The 20,171-nt window shown below is 34.6% G+C and overlaps 1 protein-coding gene across 1 annotated transcript in view; it reads left to right on the top strand.

The window, feature by feature from the left end:
* LOC111518900 overlaps window positions 1–1,764 on the top strand; it is a 2,258-nt gene extending 494 nt beyond the window's left edge. The window contains exons 2-5 of the mRNA XM_047011517.1: window positions 13–160; window positions 225–432; window positions 491–675; window positions 728–1,764. Coding sequence (XP_046867473.1) covers window positions 13–160; window positions 225–432; window positions 491–675; window positions 728–746 — 560 coding nt within the window. The 3' untranslated portion in view covers window positions 747–1,764. The remainder of the gene's footprint in view (window positions 1–12; window positions 161–224; window positions 433–490; window positions 676–727) is intronic.
* The last annotated feature ends 18,407 nt before the right edge of the window (window positions 1,765–20,171 follow it).

Genomic DNA, 20,171 nt, shown 5'->3' with positions numbered 1-20,171 from the left:
GAATTTTTATAGATGCTCCTGACTCCACTCCAAATACCGATGTGCCCGTAAATGAGAACAGACAGATCTACGGAATTCTGACGGCCAAATTAGGTAACTTCAGGCTTATGTATTCGGGTGAGATTGCCGGCGTGGAGAATACCGAACCCCTTGGGGACTTGTACGTAACTGTCAAATGATGACTCCAGAACCAATATTAACAGAAATATCTGATATTTACACAGAAACGATCCAGAAGTTCTGAAACAATGTCGTTTGGCATCGGTCAAGGTTTTACGTGACAATTCCAAATGGCGCTTTAAAAAAAAGATCACTCATTGGCTAATTCAAGCCCATTTATCTGGGATCCAGCAATTTCGCGTTGCTCTTTTTAATGACGACGGTTTGGTGACCAAGCCTATCGATGGCGAGGGTCGTAATCAACTTGATCGGGTAAGTATTCAATACTCTTGAAAATAAGTATATAATATGATTATTCACATTTGAACAGCTAAACAAATTTGATATGGCAAAGCGGTATCAAACTCTCCACCATTTTCTTCATGAGGTCACTAAGTACGTGGGTGACACTGACTGTCCCCATACAATCCATGAGTTCACTGTAGTCGAGCAGTCCCTTGTCTATAATGGGATGAAGCATAAGACCAATAGCAGCCTTACTGAAAAGTTTATAAGGTTTGCCAATGAATAATAATAATAATTTCATCTAAGCCTAGCTTTCTTTAAGTCTCTATATCTTATTCTGATTTATTTCTCATGTCATACCGCTACACTTGCGATTGAGCCTTACTGAATCGCTTGTCAACTAATTGGGTTACACAGCATTATATATATATACACACATACAAATATACAATGATTATGACGTCTTGTGGATTGTTGCTCCTTGTTATCCTTGACCATGTTTGCCAAGGCAGTAACATGCCCACATGTACATACATTCTCTTACACATTTCAACGAATCTGGACAATATTGTCAAACAATTACATGACTTTACAATTAATTTGTCTCCCCAAGATATATGTACATACATACATATATGTAAGATAAGTGTAAGCGTTAAGAGTTGAGGCACGATGTAAAAGCAGGTTGCATGTATTGCAGTTATATGTATACTGTATGTGTTTTTAATACCCTTGCAGAGTGTGTGATAAAATTGGTCAGATGTTTGTAACGCACATATATGTTCTTGAACAGCATAAGAAGCTGGGTCGATATAGTGATATCCGTCTGTGCGTATGCCCTTTATGCCGCCAATTTAAAACCTATTAGAATGAACTTTCGCCTACATGAGATAAACTATGCAAATTGTGGGAATTGGTTTACTATATCATTTAGTGATATACGAAAAAATAGAAGAAGTGATAGTTTTTAATGGAATGTATCTCCAAATTTTGAAAAGATCGCATACAGACTGTATGTTTATGCTACCGATCTGAGATCTATGTATGCATAGTGCATGTATAATGCTTCACAGAAGACAACATTGCCAGTATAGCGAAATAAAAAGGGACAGACAAAGAGTTTCTAATATGGAAAATTATTTTGGCCAAGAACCGCAAGGGTATATAATCTTCGGCACAGCTGAATTTAGCTTCATTGGTATTGTTATGGATACACTTTGCACTTCAGTTCATTGTCTTCTTCTCTTAACCCTATATATTGAAATTAAACAAAAAATTTCTAATTTGCAATAATGAAAAGTGAAGAGATAGAATTTTTTAGTTTCCAAATAACTATATGTGTGAATCATAAATAAATTTACGACTTTATTTCAGAAATTTCTAAAATTAGAATGCAATTGAATTAGAGAAATAAAATGTTATTACTTTTGAGCTGTTCTGTAACAAGAGCTAATAAAAATCTTATTTATACATTTCAATGAATTAACTCATTCACAATTTTTAATTACAATCAAATCAGAAATTATGTAAAAAGTGTCTGTATTTTTTTCATTGGCATTCAATTTGTATGATCTTTTTAATTTGTGTGTTTATTTAATAAAGAGTGTGTCTATAAAAGAACCTTTACCAGCAATTTTATTTCATTTCAAATACTTAACCCACTTATGGGTTAAATTGCAGTTTACTGTCAACTTGGACGAGGAGAGGGCAACTGGCATTAATAGTGACTCTCTTCATGACTTTGGGATTGGTAATGGATATACAGTTTGCTGGGTTTGTTTTCATACTTTAGTTCGTTGCACACACACACACACACACTCGCAATTATATTGTAATCTAATGAAATGACAATATATATGTACTTCTATGTATCTGTTTTTACATGTAATAAACTAACCTGGTGCTGACAAGGCTATTTTTTTGTGCTTTCACTTTTCACTCTGTCGACACTTGAACTACCACAAAAGAAGAAATTTATTGACTTGACTACATTCTAATAGTTCAATAAATTAAATCAACTATTTTTATTACAATTTTTATATTCTCTTTATATTGCGATCCAAGTCACAAAATGTGACACATCGCTCATTTCGTTTAACATTTATCGTGTATCGATACTTTTAACAAAGAAATCGTTGGTAATAGTTTTTGAGACAGTTGAGTGTTAGGGCAATACAAATTTTTAGGAAACAATTAGTAAAAGAAATCAATAGAATTGTTATTCTTAAAAACGCATCACAATTAAAGTTTGATTTTTAAAATATTAAGACCACGAGAAAAGGTTAAATGTATTTTACTTTTTGCTGTGAATCCGTGAATTGCATATTTTTAATTTAATACGCCTAAAAATGAACTTACGAACAAATTAGAGTGTACAGTAAAATAAATTGAATCGATTTCTTGAGCAATAAACTAAAATTGTCGGTCGACCCACAAAACACTGTTAAAAATCTCAAAAGTGCTCATATTTTAAAATTTTACGCACGTTTCTTATAATTAAAACTTAACACAGTGAAGGGGCAGAGTGATTGAGGGGAGATTCGTGCCACAGATTGCATGACCGGGAAAACTACATTAAGGCAACCTAAAGGCAGAGACGAAAGGGCAGGGCAATGAAGGCAGACAAATCAAAAAAGTTGGACAAGATTTTTAATTTCATTTTGCTGTTTTAACCCGGCAGAAAAGAAAAAAAAAACGGAAAAAAGGGAAAACAAAGTTTTGAGCTGCCCCTTAAGCATCCGCAACAACTAACTGACTTCAATTTCTTTCCATGGGCCCAAAGCAGCTGCTCAGTTGTAGAAAAACATTCTTGTAGTTATAAATCAGTCGACAACAGAGTACTGCCACCTGCTGATTAGAAGACTGGCGGACCCTTTGCCTTGTTTTCAATTGCCCTGCCAAATGGAGGTCTATTCATTTTGGTCAATTATTTTTGTCAAGTTGATGTCACTCTCCCTAAATGACCTTAAACTAGATATATTAGATGTATAAGCGAAAGAGAGTCAGAGTAAATTTACTATATTATATATGTTTTAAATGAAAGGGCATTTAAACTTCGACAGTAAATTATATTTACAGAAAAAATGTAAAATTTACAATCAGTGAAATGAGCACACGAAGTCAGATGATAGTTGGCCAACTATAATTTTATTAAACTTGCAGAAAGTTATCCAAGTTTATGAAAAGTTAGTTGGTTTGATCAATTTATATAGTTTATTTTTTAATTCAATTTTTATCCCAATCAAATTAAAACGCCTTTTCAAAAAAACAAAAAACAAGTTTAATCTTCTACAGACACTTTTAACTCTGAGCCGATTTTACATGATTGTAAATTTGATACACTTTAAATACTAAATCCACTTGTGGGAACTAGAATGTTGTCTAGTAAATCTTAAGATATGTTTTCTTTTTTTTCAAAAGTCATATTTCTAATTTCTTTAAAGATATCCAATAAACATATACTCCTTATATACCTTTTGGCTAAATTTTTATTTATATATTTGAAAACCACGTTATTATGATTAAGTTATAATATTTAATAATATTTTTGTAGATATATCTAAAGAACTCTTCAGATTAAATATGAAGTTTACAAACCATAATTAAAAGATAATAAATAAAACAAAGTTAGTCTTCAATAAATTCATCAATGTTAACGATTCGGTGAAATATTTTGGCCTTTTTTATACCCTTGTAAAAAAATGTAGTAATTTTGGTCAGTTGGAAGGATCTACGATTACCTAGAGTATACGTATTCGTCATCAGCACAACGGGAATAGATCATAAAACTAAGACTCTACACCTGGATCAAAGCAAACTCCTTTTATAAAGGTATTGTGGGACTGGGGTATTGTATTATGAATAAACACAGTCCCGGTTATAGTTTTATATTAGTTTTATTTAATGTTAAGATAAGTATTGATTTTTAGTTAATAGTAGATATAATTATAATTAATTGTTTAATGTCTTTTGCGTTTTCGTCGTGTGTACGTCTTACACTTTCGGCTTTTCGTCTTAAAACTCGTCTTTTCGTCTTTAACTTTGTCTTCTTAATGCGTCTCTCTCTGACCGGCTTGCCAGATTGTCTTGAGCTTCTTCGAGTCAGCTGACTCAACTAGGGCTGGCTGAATAGGATTGCCAGACCATTCCCACAAATCGGCCATCCTACACTTCATTCGCCCCGAATGCATCGTCGTCGTCGTCGTATGGTACCCATGGTTTCATATACTCAGCGCAAGTGCTCGTCTGCCTTGGGCCTTCGCTGAATACTGAGTCTTTTGCCACGTCGTAGGTGTCGTTGAATTTTACCCTTATGATCCGGTATGGACCAAGATATTTCGGCTTTAGCTTTAACCCAGGACCAAGTTGGGTTCTTTTGATGGCAACTAAATCGCCTATCTTATACTTCGATGCTGGTCTTCGTCTTAAGTTGTACCTGTTTTTGTTTTCATCTTGAATTTGTAGAATATGTTGCTTTGCTTCTTTACGTTGTTTATCTCGTTCATCATTAAAGTGTTGAATCATTTCGTCTTCTATCATTTCCTTGATTTTGATATCAGACTTTAATCGCATCTTTGTTCCCGTAAGCAGCTCAAAAGGAGTTGTTTTTATACTTCTACTAAATGTTGAATTGATGACTTGCTGGACATTATTTACAAATTTGTACCATTTTCTTGGATCGTCGCTTGAGAGTTTAGAAAGGACTGCGATGATTGTAGTATTTAGCCTCTCTACTTGGCCGTTCGCTCGAGGAAGTCCCGTCGTGATGAGATGATGTTTTATGCCTTCGCTTTTACAGTACAAGTCAAATTCCTCCGAAGAAAAAGCTGATCCTTTGTCCGATATTATTTGGGATGGATTGCCAAAAACCTTGCTCTGCTCCTGTAGTCGTAAAACTGCATCTTTTGTAGAAGTCGACTTTGTTGGGTACAGCCAACAAAACTTGGTGAAACTATCGATGACTGCCAGGATATGTTTATACTGTTTATGCGTTGATTCCAGAGGTCCTAAAAAATCGATATGGTAGGTCATTAGCGGTTGTTCATCTTTGTATAATGGATGAAGCTCTCCTTCTTGTTTTCCTTGCTTGCGGTTAGTCATGATACATCTTATGCAACAGCTTATACATCTCTTTATTTTCTCTTCCAGATTCGGTATGAAATATTCTTTTCAAATGATCTCTCGTGTTTTCTTGATGGAAAAATGACCATGATCGTGGGCCTCTTTTATTAGTTCTCGTTGCATACTAGTTGGTACGACAATAAGTTCGTTGTCCGAGATAAGTTTGTGCAGAACTCCAGCCTTTAAAAAATAGTTATTGTGATTCGTCTTATCTGCCAATACGTCTATAATAGCCTTCAGCTGGTCGTCCTGAGCTTGCAGATGCTTTATTCTGCTATGCATACTGGTTTCGCTGATCATCATCATTGGTACACGACTGAGTGCATCAGCATGGCGAATTCGAGTGCCCGCTCTGTGTTCGACGTCATATTGAAATTCTTGCATTTGGAGAATCCAACGAGCTACTCGTGTGCACAGATCCTTTTTCTGAATAGTTTTAGCTAGAGCATTGCAATCTGTAACAAGTTTGAAGCGTAGTCCTAGTAAATAAACTCGAAATTTCTTTAATGCTTCTACAACAGCTAAGATTTCTAACTCGTAAGTGGTGAACTTCTTTTCGGCATCTGTCGTTTTCTTGCTCATGTAATACACTGGATGAAACTGCATGTCTTCTGGCGACTTCTGGAGAAGGACTGCACCAAATCCGTCGATTGAGGCGTCCGTATGAAGCTCCGTTTCGTGTAGCTGATGAAAAATTTTCAAAACTGGCTTCTCTGTAATAAGCTTCTTTAATTTGTTGAACGCAGCTAGCTCTTTCTCACCAAAAATAATCAATGCATCATGTTTTGTCATATCCGTTAGAGGCTTTGCAATCAGAGAAAAATTTAGTATAAACTTTCGAAAATATCCAACTAACCCCAAAAAACTCTGTAATTGTTTTAGATTAGACGGAATAGGAAACGATGACACGGCTTGCGTTTTCGATGTGGATGGACTTATACTTTGGTTCTCAATTACGTGTCCTAAATACTCAATTTTCGTTTTAAGAAACTGACATTTTTTGAAATTAATCACAAGCCCATATTCTTCGCATTGTTTGAGTACTTCTTTTAAATTGGCTACAGCTTCGTCTTCAGTTTTTGCTGGTATTATTATATCATCGACATATGGTATGGCTACTCCTTTCCTGGTTAGATCTCTGAATATAGCATTGACATGACGTTGAAAGACGCTGGGAGAGTTCGAAAGACCAAATGGAACTCGAAGAAACTGGAATTGTCCATTATGTGTTACGAAAGAAGTATACTTGCGGCTCCCTTCTTCAATGGCAACATGAAAAAAACCATTTTTTAAATCTATGGAACTGAAAATACGTGCATTTTGAAGCCTGTCTAACTGATCTTCTATTAAGGGAAGTGGAAAATGATCTCTAATGATTACTTTATTAATACGTCTGTAATCGATGCACAACCGATTTGATCCGTCCCGTTTTTTCACAAGCACGACTGGGCTTGTATACTCAGACTCTGATATTTCAATTATGCCATCCTTCAGCCATTGATCGGTTTGATTGTCAATGATGCACCTCTCTGCATATGAGAATCGTCGAGGTCGTGAGTATATCGGTTTATCATCATTTAGAACTAATCGCATTTGAATATTTGTTGACTTTTCGCTTACCGGATGATAATTCTGTACCAAATTTTGAACTGCTTCTTTAGCCCTTTTACTTGCTGCTGGATCTATGTCGGCCTGCTGTTCACTGGAGTCATCCACATTGATTTTCAAAAAGGAACTTACTTCGGATTCTAAAGATTGGGTTTTTGTCACCTTTAGACCTTTGTAGCTGATTCTAACCTCCGCTTGCTTACAGAAATCCTCGCCAAGAACAATTTCCACATCCATAAATTGTTGCTCCACTGAGAGAAATGTCAAACAGTATTTCTCACCGTTAACATCGACCGTATATTTAAATGAACCCGATGCTTTGATCTTGTCTGTGTCTTTTTTCTTTCCGAAACCGATTAAATAAACGTTAGAATCACTCAACATTGGATTATTCATGTTTTTCAGCATTGCTTCAGATATAAAATTGTACTTGCTACCGGTGTCTAAGAACGCGTTATAATTAATATTATCGATTTTAACTGGGATAGACATAAAATTTTGAGTTGACGTAATTTTGCATGTATTGGCTTTATCATTTTTGGCACTGCTTGTTGGGCAATCTTTGGCAATATGTCCGAAATTATTACACTGAAAACATTTTCTGCCCTTATTTTTATAAACGCAATTAACTGATGTATGGCCCTTGGCGCCGCAATTAAAACATTTGAGTTCTTTGTTTGCACTTTTCTTTTGCACTGCTTGAAACTTATCATCGTTTTTCGGATACTGCTTGCCAACACCATTGTTATATTTGTTGTCATTTTTCGATTTCTCGCGCATAATTTCAAAAATTTTTAGCTTCTGCTTGAATTCATTTATATTATTAGACCCGTATAAAATTGATTTGTTATTCACCGTATCGTCTATGCCATCGATCACATATTGTACCAGCGAAGAGTCTTCAATATTTCCGCGAGATGACATTTCTTTCATGCACAAAAAATACTCCTGCAGACTTTCGTTTTTCTTTATTTTTCTATCCGACATTGACTTATGTAACTGTGCGCTATTTGTTGTTGATTTAAATTCAGCAATAAGTGCGACTTTTAGTTTAAACCAGGTCGTTACATTTCGCTCACTATTAGCAAACATTTTTGCTAGGCCTTTTAACGATCGTTTGGCAAAAATAAATTTTTGTAACTCGTTCCAACACATAACAGTTGCCATATCTTCAAAATCTTGGACCCATATTTCGATAGATAGATTATCTTCGCCACTAAACAAACGGATTGAGTCTTCTATATCGCGAAAGTTTAAAGCGAACCTCGGGACTTCGGAAAAACTGCTTGGATTTTGCACACAGCATGTATTTTGCACACTGCATGAATTCTCGCTTCGCACACTTATATTTTCGCACACTTCGTCGTTTTGTGACTCTTCGTCTTCACTTTCGTCGTTATTTTCCGTTTGAAAATCGGCATCTTTGAGCAAAGAATCCTTTTTTAAATTGCAAAATATGTGTTTCGTTAATTCGTTTTTATTGTGAGGCAATCGAAGCAAATTACAAATTACAGCCAGATCCATATCTGACAGATTTTCAGCAATATAATTAACTTTATCATTATACAAATTGTCCGACTCAGCAAACTCATAGCCCTCAAACTCGCGCACCCGTTTTCTATTATTTCTATCTCCTTCTTTTTCAAAAATAAACTTGTGCAACAGAACGATATTCTCTCTCTTTTCCAGCCGAAGCATCTCACTAATACACTGAAAGTCATTTAACTGTGCCATTTTCCGTTTCGTTTTTGTTCGTTGCTGTGTGTGTATGGGTAACCGACGCGGTAAAAACGCGGTAAAATGTGGCGTCTCTTTTTGGCTGATGCAATTTCCAAGAAATTGTGAAATAAAATTGTTTTCTTTTATACCGATTCGACTTTTATTGAACTTTTAGCATTATTCACCATTTTCATTAAACTTTTAGAGAGACTCGTATTATTTAATTTTGCGACCCTTTACACTTTATTTTAATTTTCCGTTATACTTTGTTTTTAGGTTGAGTTCACTTATAGTTTTTTCACGTCAAGCCTCAATATGTCTGGGCTACTTCTTTACACTTTTAAATCTTTTTCACTTTTTATTCTTTTAAAGTTGAGCCCAAATGTGTGGGTCACTTGTTTTCACGTTTAATTCTGTTTAGGTTGAGCCCCCAAAATGTGTGGGACTGGGGTATTGTATTATGAATAAACACAGTCCCGGTTATAGTTTTATATTAGTTTTATTTAATGTTAAGATAAGTATTGATTTTTAGTTAATAGTAGATATAATTATAATTAATTGTTTAATGTCTTTTGCGTTTTCGTCGTGTGTACGTCTTACACTTTCGGCTTTTCGTCTTAAAACTCGTCTTTTCGTCTTTAACTTTGTCTTCTTAATGCGTCTCTCTCTGACCGGCTTGCCAGATTGTCTTGAGCTTCTTCGAGTCAGCTGACTCAACTAGGGCTGGCTGAATAGGATTGCCAGACCATTCCCACAGTATTGTAAATATATACTGGATTCTTTATACATGTATCTCACATAAAACCGATCGGTCGTAAGTGAACTCGATCAATAAATTTCGTTTACCTCAATAATCATATTTGTATGTGTACTATACAATTTCATTAAGATTCACCACTATATCATAAAATTCTCATAGGAATCACTGGTCGAATTCGAGATAAATAACATAGATAATTAACAGATCCACTTTATGGTGAGTTTTGAATAAAATAATTATAAATATTGCATGACATTATTTAACTTACAAAGGGAACAAGAGTTCCCCAAAAATATGCATGGCCGTTCATTTGGGTTCATTTAATCTTTTGGTACAAATATAAACCTTTATTTGGCAGTAAGTACCATGTCTAATATAACACAATTTGAATTAAGTTCTGTAGAAATGTCACCTTTGTTTAAGCCATAGCCTAAATGTTCTTCAAAACGAATACCCAATGTCGAAAATATGTGAGTAATTTTGAAAAATTTATTTGGAGTACAAAACTTATATTGACCACTGAAGCTAATACGCCATGTATATAAGTAGGTACATATGAATATTATATAAATTAGATTTCTTTATATAATTTGTCTTATATATGTTTTATAAGTTATTAAGGAAAAAAGGGGGAAAAAATGTAAAGAGAAAAAAATATGAATATAGATTATTATTTGAATGTAAATCTTTTATATCACCAAATATCAAGTATCAAATGGGCCTAAGGATGTAAGTAAAGGAAGGGATATGACCATCATTATGGCCATAAATTGCATTGATAACATAATAAGCCTCTGTGTATTGTAACAACTCATATATATACATATATACACACACACACAAACACACCCAAATAACCGAATAGATGTGTTTAAAATTTAATGCGGCAACAGCAACAAAAACAACAACAACAACAATAGGAAATAATGTTGGCAAGGAAACCTGTTTTCAGCCCTATCACTCGCACATGAGCCGGCCATATTTTACATACATCATTTATGTATGTATGTTTGTGTGTATATGGCCAACTAGATGAAAGGATGGCAGGCAACAGAGCATGGAGAATGTTGAAGGAGTAAAGTCAGATGCCCGAGCCCGAGTCCCAAGCCGAAGCCGATGCGGCCACGCCCCTTTTTGTATCTTTAGCCACTGTGGCAAGCGTTTGGCTCCTTGTGTGGCCTGTGATTAAAATGATATTTTCAGACAATGTCAAACAGCGTGTGACTAATGGGTCTATGGGTTGTCCGAAATGTCTGTTATTACTTGATAAATCTTGTCGGTCACACATTTTAGTAAGCTAACACACACCCACAGATACACACATACATACACAGCATCATATGTATTAGCTAGTTGGCCCGTGTCCATGTCCACTTTGTTTTATGCAAATCCATCCCTGCATTCGGCTCTAATGACAAATGGGTCAAAAATTTGCGGCTAATGACACAAATATGCTCCATTTCTGCCTATAAATTTTATGCATAAATAAACCCTTAAAATAAGAAAACAGAAGAAAAAAAAACCCTACAGAATCTCGAACGAAAGAACTACATACATACATACATACATGTACACATATGATTGAAGACTTTCGGCCAGCGACCTTTTTGTCAGTTTGCAACCATTAATCAATGGGCAAATAAACATAACATTAACTTAAATTGGCATTAGGAGTTGGGCCAGGTTAATGATTATGGTTATGGATTATTGTGGCCAGTGTATGTAGATTCAAGCCGCCATATTTCGCGGTTTATTGGACAAGTATTGAAACATAATCGAACATTCTTGCTTAGCATATTTTCAATACTTCATCGATACTTTGGAAATGTGTAGAATTTCTCTATATTTATCAATTATATTTCGAATACAATAGAATAAATTATTTTTCTTAAAAATATTTATTTGAGTATTTTTGTATAAATTTTGGTAACGTTTTTAAGGCTTAATTTACTTTATTGCGTATACGCAGTGTTGTTGTTAACATTGATTTTAAATGACTCAGGGAGAACTTGTAGAATAGACTTTTAAAGATTATAAAATCTTAATTCACTTTTTTCAATCATTTAACCACATAAAACACAGAAAATTTTCGAAAATATATCAACTTTTGTCCTAACGATTGGTGGACTGTTTTTTGTAAAACTCTTTGAAATTCAATATTTGTAACTTACTATTCTGTGAGTAGGTAAATAAATTGTGTGGCATAATATTTAGAAAGTTCAGTAGACACAAGTTCCTACACGGATCCATATTATAATTTGTTTTACAATCTGACTATCTTTAAGATCCAAAATCTTAATGCTCGATATGTGTTTGATTTTAAACAATGATTTGCATTTTAAAAACTTTAAAGAAAAATTTTTCAATTTTTTAATCCTGATTGCTGGCTATATGAATCCATTTTTAAACTTCTTCTTAATGACAAAATGTAAAAACCTATTTATGTTATATCTTTTCCTATGACCGCCGTAACCAAATTTGTCATTTATCCAGACTATATATTTTTAAAATTTTTTTTGTTGTTAGTTTCAGTGCCAGCTAATCAAAAGCCAAGTAAAAAGAAGAATCTGTTGGGCAAGAACATAGTACATAAACATAATCTTACAACACGTAGGACTATGTGATAGATTATTTGCATTAGTTGACCAATTCAAATACAATAACTGACTGCCATTATACATATATAACTACATACATACAGACATATGTAAAAATAATGTCCAAGTGTGTGTGTGTGTGTGTTTAGAGGAAAATCTTTGCAGGCGACAAATATAAACAAACAAAATATACAAACAAGAAAACTCATACACGTACACACACAGAGAAAGAAACAGATAGAGATGAAAAGAGAGACCAAAGAGATAAACTAAGGCAAACACAACAAAGCATGAGGCAAATATGTAACGTTTGGAGTAAAGGAAAGAGAAAAGCACTGACTTTCGAATACCCTGCATCAGAAAATGTCATACAGAAATGATTTTTCGATAATTTTTAACATTATTAAATCCCTTTCTTTTTTTTTCATTGAATTTATTATATTATTTATTAATCATTTTTGCAACGAGTACAAACTTAGCAATAGATCAACTGAATCCTTTTAGGGTATACTATGTATTGGCCATGAGACTTAAACAAATATGCAGCAAGCGTGACATCTATGCGACTACCACCGGTCCAGCTCACGGCTGAGGATAGAGCATAGAGATTCAGAGCTCTATTCCTTCAAAGAAACCTTGGAGTTATAGCGCAACAGGAATTGCCTTTATTTATCTTCATTACACTGTCCTTTAGTTCTATTCATGCACATTCTGCTACTTTAACATCGACTCCAACTTTATTGCTAAAAACTCGCGCTCTCTCTATCTTTATTCTTACTGTATTTGAGTTCCTTTTTAAGGGGTCTCTCTTAGAGGATTTTTACATGCAATAAAATAACAGCCAATGAAGGTAATCCTTTCTTTATGAAAACGCTTGAATAGCCACAAAACATGTTAAATTTTAAACAATGAAAACAATGTAAAGTATATTAAATTAGACTGTTATTGTTCAAAGTTCTAGATTCCACACATGAAAAACAACGGTATTATCCGGCATAGTGTTCTCTATGGCAAGAGTATGAAATAAGAGGAGATAACAGATTCGAAACACACATTCGAAAAAAAGCGAACTTTGAAAATTCAAATACGCGCTCAACTCGAACACAACAATCGAATGGAAGTTCATGTGTACACACAAAGTGCTCCCACAAACAAATCGTCGTCGTCATCGTTCTTTTCCTCGTCGTCACATTGTTTCGAAGCATTGAGTTTTCAGCCTTTTTGCTTTGTTAAGCTGTTTTTGGTTTTTTTCTTTCTCGCTCTCTCTCTCTGTCTCTCTCTCTCTTTTTCGCCTGTTGCCTCACAACATTCGAAGCTAGTTTTTTCCTTTGCCACTACTGTCCAGATTAGTGGCTATTGTGGGGATCCAACAAGTTTTTTGTGGCTTTGCTTTGATAATTCTCGTCAGCAGCATCCCCTCTGGCATTCATCTCAATATTCCCTTCCAGCATCAATGGCATTAGCGTGTCATACATATAAGAAACTTGCCATGCCTGCCTGCCTGCCCAATGGTAAATGCTGACTCAGTAGTTTAGCATATGAAAGTAAACATTTTGTTGTCGAAATCGAATCTGATGCCTTGTTTATGAACATTCATTGACTCTAATTTGTCTTATGTATATGTGTCTTTGATACAATGTGACAATTAATCTTAAGATAGTTATGGATCTAGAACAAAATAATACATGGAATAAGTCAATGTCTAAATTACTAAAAAAAAGTTGTTTAAAAACAAGATAGGCTTTACTTATGCCTTACTTTTGTGGGGCATAGTTAGACGTTTCCCTGTATGAAAGAGAATGTAAGGAAAATACTTTGAAAATCATCTCACAAATCCTATTGGGTCTATTTATGCCAGTTTCCATCTTGGATGCTTTGATCTGGTCTGGTGTGGAGAAAAGACAAAATGGATAACAAAAAAGTTCACACACAACTTTAATGCAGATTTTGAAAAACTTTTCTATCAACTTTTTTGTCCCATTTTTCTTTTGCCTACAACCTCATACACTTGGACTTGAAGTGTGCTCAGAAGCCGTTGAATGAAATACCTATAGCTAAAAAACTAATAAGTCCAGCTAATATTGTTTTCTTCTGTTGTTGTTAAAGAGTTACATATGTACGTACATAAGTACTATGAAATAATTAAATTGCAAATTTTGCTTTGGTTAATTTAAAAAAAAAAAATAAAGGGAAGGAAAAAGAAAATGGGCAAAGCTTTAACTCATCAATTGTATCTGTTGCTTTATTTGTTAGACCAAAAGCATTTCGCTTGCTTTGGCATTTTAGTCGTAAAACAGGGCATCTTAAAATTTATGTTTCGCCCCATTGTCGTCAGCATAAACAGGATCAGCTGAAGTGCCCAAAGGACTTAGTCGGCATAATGAGAAACACTCCAGACTCACAGAGGCACAGCAACAACGGCGATGGCAATGGCAACGCCAAGACGATGGCGGTGTCCAAGTGCCTTGTGGCCAATGTCCTAAGTCAACACCTTAAGCAAGGTTCGAGTTCTGGTGGCATTCAGTGGAACGAAAACAAAAACATTTCTCACTTCCGTTTCCGTTGCTCACCTTTTGTGGGTAATAAGCTGCAATTTTATTATTACATTTTTCATACAACTTTAACTGGCCGCCCATACCAGCAACCGTAACCCCCAATCTCCATTCATCTCACATCCACATCCTTGTTGCCGTTGACTGTGCGCGGTAATTTCAGATAAATGAAAATGCATAAACAAAGAACTCATTAAACTGAGACGAGCCGCCATCCACGAAGCATCCACCACAAAGTATGGAGTCAGTTACAGCCCAGACCAGACCACTGAAAAATGTCCTTCACCCATTATGGTGTCCTTGCGACCAAAGTGGTCGTCCAATGTCGTCCATGAAGTACATTGCATTTACTGTATTTATTCAAATTTGTTGAATATACATATGTACATATACCGCTAGAGTTTATTAAAAGGAATTTTCAAAGACTTTGATTCTCTTTAAGATATATCTTTAAATATATTCCAGTCTAAAGGATGTGAGCATTAATCAGTTATTTGATTTTATTCCTATACGAGTTCCTCGTTTTTATGATAGATAGAATAAAGAACTTGTTTTTTAATTGCCTGAAAGTTTGTTTTACTTGTTTCATTGGATCAATTTTTTTTTTTTATCATTATATATTGTTTATTAATTCAAAATCCTCTCAATTATTCCTGATAAAACCACTTTTCCGTACTGCTTCATCGCTTTATAGCTTGAGAAGGTCAACTAGGGAGAATTATATATGCATTTCTATATAAACATAATGTAAAAACAAATTATTAGTCAGTAAAGTTTTTCTTTTCAAAAAATTGCGTATACGCAGGGTATGACGCTGTTTTATTGTATAATTAATTAATTTTTAGGTAAACTTTCATTAAATATATTAAAAAAGCGTAGTAAACTTGCAATACATTTTGGATTTTCCTATTTAAATCAAATTTTTGGCAACTCGTAAGATATTAGTTATATTGTCTTTCAAATTATTGCTTCGATTTCGAGTACTTCATTTATTGTGATCCTGTGGTTTAAGACTTCTTTCCTTTTTATTCACTTACCTGTTCACTTAAAGACTCACTGACTCACAAGTTCACTGCCTTAATCATAAGCTTTTTCAGTTTTTCTTATACTTCAAACAATGTTACAGCCTTATTGAAATTATTATTAAGTCAACCTGCGAAATATAAAGATAAATAATATAAAGACAAATATTTGATATTTTAACCTTTAATCATTTAAAAACTTGCTACAAACCTTAGCAGTTATTGTTAGTCTTTGGTATTTTGGCTATCAAATTGATTGCGATAATGTTTTATATTGTTTTTACAATATTCTTCTAATGAACCATAACCCCACTTGTTGGTTTTAGTTATACATATATTGATCGATTTCTTTACTCAGCAGGAATAAGTGAAAGTTTTTCTGTTTATTTCCTCTTTATCTCTGCTTTCCATAACAATTTATTTGCGTTCATTTGTCTTCACTTTTGCCGTCATTTTTGTTATTTCCAGTTTTTCCTTATTTTTCTTTTTTCTTCTTTGTTTTTGTTTTACTTTTGGGTCCTGTTTCGGTTTTGGTTAAGGACACATGATGAATTATGCCCTGGACTGGATGACAATTTTTTTGTTTTTGGCATATTTAATTAATATTTATGTTTGTCGGCGTGATAAGCGGACTTTGTTGTGTTTATTATGAAAGTGAAACACGATTTTTGTACATAATTAGTTGAAAAATCCATTCAAAGGGCAATTGCATTATGAGAAAAATCAAGTTGAAATTTAATCATGAGCTACAAAACGTAGAGATTAAGAGGATTGATATGATATTAAAAAAATCTCTGATTAACGGCCACAGAACATTTCAAATTGTAGCATCTATTAAAAATTTGTATAAAACATTTTAATACCAAGTATAATTTATTGATTAAGCAGCATTTAGCAACTGTTATGAGGTTAATTATGGATTCGTTTGGATATTCAATTCTTGTTTTTAGCTTGATATCCAAATTGATATCTAGATTCCAACTTGCAACATGCAATTTTTATGTTGTATTCATTTTCAACACGAATTTTTATAGCTCATGTTTAGCAAGGCAATTTGAATGCAAACAACGTGAACGTGAATTGGGAAAGGAAATGGTAATAGAAAAAAAACCGGCAAATTTTAGGGGGCTTGTGGGGGGTCCGGGAACTAGTAAATGTAAAAGACATTGCAAAAACTAAAACGTGCTTTTCATTTCGATTTGATTTCCATTTTGGCTGTTTCATACTTTTGTTCTTATTTTTCCCTTTTGTAATTGCAACTGATTTTGGCAACTCCAGAATCTAAGGGACTTACAATTTGTGTTGCCTGGTGAATTAATATTTGTTTAGCTCAGTACACTTTTGGTTCAGTTTGGTTTCACTTTAGTTTAGTGTAGTCAAAGTCATGGGAAAAAGCAGTTTTCTCATCGTTAAATCCATTGGGTTAGGGCCACTCAAGTACCCAAATACCCAAACTCCAAATGCCAACAATTCAAATAGGATTTCTGTATTTGTTTGCCTTTTGGCTTCTACTGTCGCTCAGCTCAACTATCATTTATTTTTTTTGTTGCTTTTCTTTTTCCTTTTCCCGGGCTTGGACATAACTTGCATAGGATGAACTTAACTAAATCCAGGTGGAATCCCGTTCAATATATCTCTGTTAATGGGAACGACTTGGAGTTACCTCATATCAAAAAACATGCTTCTAGTGCATAGAAGAATACCAATAGAAATCAATTTAAGGGTGAATATCCTAACTTGGTTATAACTTCAACAAGTCGTCAGTCGATATACCTGTTCCTGCCCATTTTAGGTGGGGGGTACGAAAAAGTGTTGGGCAAATATTTTGGCTAGCTTGTTAGAACGCTAATTTGATGTGCGCTCGCAAAGTATCTTTAGGATACGATGAGTGTTTGCTGCCCTGTCTGGGCTGAGTACTTGGAGCATGTATTAGTGATATGTGAGCAAATATTTGGCATTGCGAGAATGTTAAATACACTCACACACAAGTCACACATACGGCTGAATTCATAGTGAGTGATGATGATGAAATGTGGTTACTGTGTATGTTAAAACAGACAACAAACAAAGCGACAAACCGTCAACCCAAAGACGAGGCAAACGGTTCGTTATAATTAACCCGGCTTATAGTTTTTTTTTTTTTTGTTACGGCTTAAAGTAAACTTAACAATAAAAGCTTCTAGCTCGTTTTGACTAGGTTTCTTTGCCCTTTAAACAGCTAGCCAAAATATGTATAAGAAAAGACAAAAACTCAATCTAAAACCAATTTCATTTCATTTACCACTTGGATTGAATATCTAGTACTTAGTATTATGCTTTCATCTCCCACCCATTTGCGTCAATCTATTTAAAAGACAAAATTCCACCCATTTTACCAGCCGACATTTACCCACAGCCTGAACATTGAAAACCTTCAGTCCCAAAACCCCACCCCACCACACCCCACTACACCATCCTCTAGCCAACCTGAAGAGAAGCTGTCAACAATTGAATGGCAAAGCTGTCAAATTAAAAAAGAATTCGTTGAGTGAAAATTGTTTTGCTGTCGAAACAATTAGATGAATGTTTGGCAGGAGTTTCAAATTGAAAGAAGTCAGCTCGAGGCAAAATGGCTGTACATGAATACATATATACTTACATACATATGTATGTGTGTAGGTATATGTATGTATTAAACATGAATGATGAACAAATGGAGTGAAAGTCTTACAAGTCGTAGAACTTTCGCTGTCTCTCAAAATGCAGACATCGTTGGTTTATTTTGCTTTTTTGCTTCAGTGACCATAGATGACACACATTTAACCGGGTCAAGCAATGTTTCTGACACGAATTGAAAGCTAAATTGTAAATAAATTCTACATTTGATCTCATTTTATTTTAAATATTTTAAAAAATCCGTGTCTGTTTTTATTATTACTTTTGATTCTCACTCTTCAAAGAAATGAAATTTGATGAGGAAAATGTGAACTGCGATTATTCATTTGGGCCAACAGATTGAGAAATCAGGTGATTAAATATACATGATTAATAATCTCGGTCAATTGACAGGGTGAAAGCCAATTCGTAGAAATATCGTAAAACGGCATTCCTTACCTTAATTCAATATATATATATATATATATATATGTACATATATATCTATATGTTTTTTTTTTGTATAATATTATTTTTTTTCTTCTTATTTTTTTCCTTTAACATTTAATTAAATTTTGCGTGATTGATTGCATTTGGTTGCGGTAGGCTGGAAGGGAGACTGAAGGGAAGCTACAAAATGATTTTTTAATTTTTTTTGACAGGCAAAAATAGAAGACCAATAGCAACAACAAAGGCAGCCAAAGGCAGCATAATTAAAAATGAAAGCTGCTTAATAAGTTCCCATCGCCTCGTCCTTTGATGAGCCGCCCATCAAGAACGACGACGACAAAAGGAATGAATTGAGAGAGAGAGAGAAAGAGAAGAGAGAGAAAGAATGAGAAAGACTGAAGATGGAGAAGGTGCTGAAAAAAGGAAGTAAAGGACAACGCAAAAAGAAAAAAAAAATAAATAAAATAGAAGCGAAAATAAATAGGAATACGAATCAAGCCAAAGAGCCGGAAAAAATAAGCGTCCAAATTAAGAGACACTTTTTGGTTTCATGGGACATGCGTGTCGATTGTAGGAGATTGTAGAAAGAGAGAAAGAGTGAGGAGAATGAGATGCTGTGTACCCCTAACCGGCGGTGTCGTCCATGCCACACTTATTCCCCTCCATCCCCCTTTACTTCTTTATCCTGTTTTCTGGCCTAAATAAGTGCGTGGGCTTTGCGTTAATGAGGCAATGCGTCACTGGGAACTGCTGGGAACTGGGAACGGCTCCAACTCCCAACTCTCATCTCGTTGCTGTCCCCTAGCTTGTCAAGTTCATCAGCATAATTATCCATGGCATTGACTTCATCATCTGTCACATTGTTGTTGTTCCCCGCCCTTCTACCCTACACTCACACACACACACACACACACAGGCACAAAAAAGGAAAAAAATATATTGGGCCCCGGCATAAGACAATGCCACATAAAGTGTGTTAATTGTACGGATTTGCCAGCAATGTCAACGATAAAGTAAATGTATGTATGTATGTATATACATACCTACAGACACATACATATACATATATGTATTCGTTTTTTGTTGTTTTGTTTTTGAGGAGGACTTAAAAAGATAAATCGAAAGACCATCGAGAGTAGGTCCTGCTCATGATAGAGGAGCTAAGCGAAACAACGGCATTGTGGCCACCAAAACCAAAAAAAAAAAAAAAAAAAAACAGAAACGAAAGCGAGCAGAATTGATAGAAGGACCTCTCTAAGTGGCTAAGCTTACTCCAAATAATTATGGCTCTATTTAGTTTACC

The sequence above is a fragment of the Drosophila willistoni genome (genome assembly GCF_018902025.1).
Source record: "Drosophila willistoni isolate 14030-0811.24 chromosome XL unlocalized genomic scaffold, UCI_dwil_1.1 Seg142, whole genome shotgun sequence".
Classification (NCBI taxonomy): domain Eukaryota; kingdom Metazoa; phylum Arthropoda; class Insecta; order Diptera; family Drosophilidae; genus Drosophila; species Drosophila willistoni.
The sequence above is the reverse complement of the archived record's forward strand: the minus strand, read 5'-3'. Positions and strand labels throughout refer to the sequence as shown.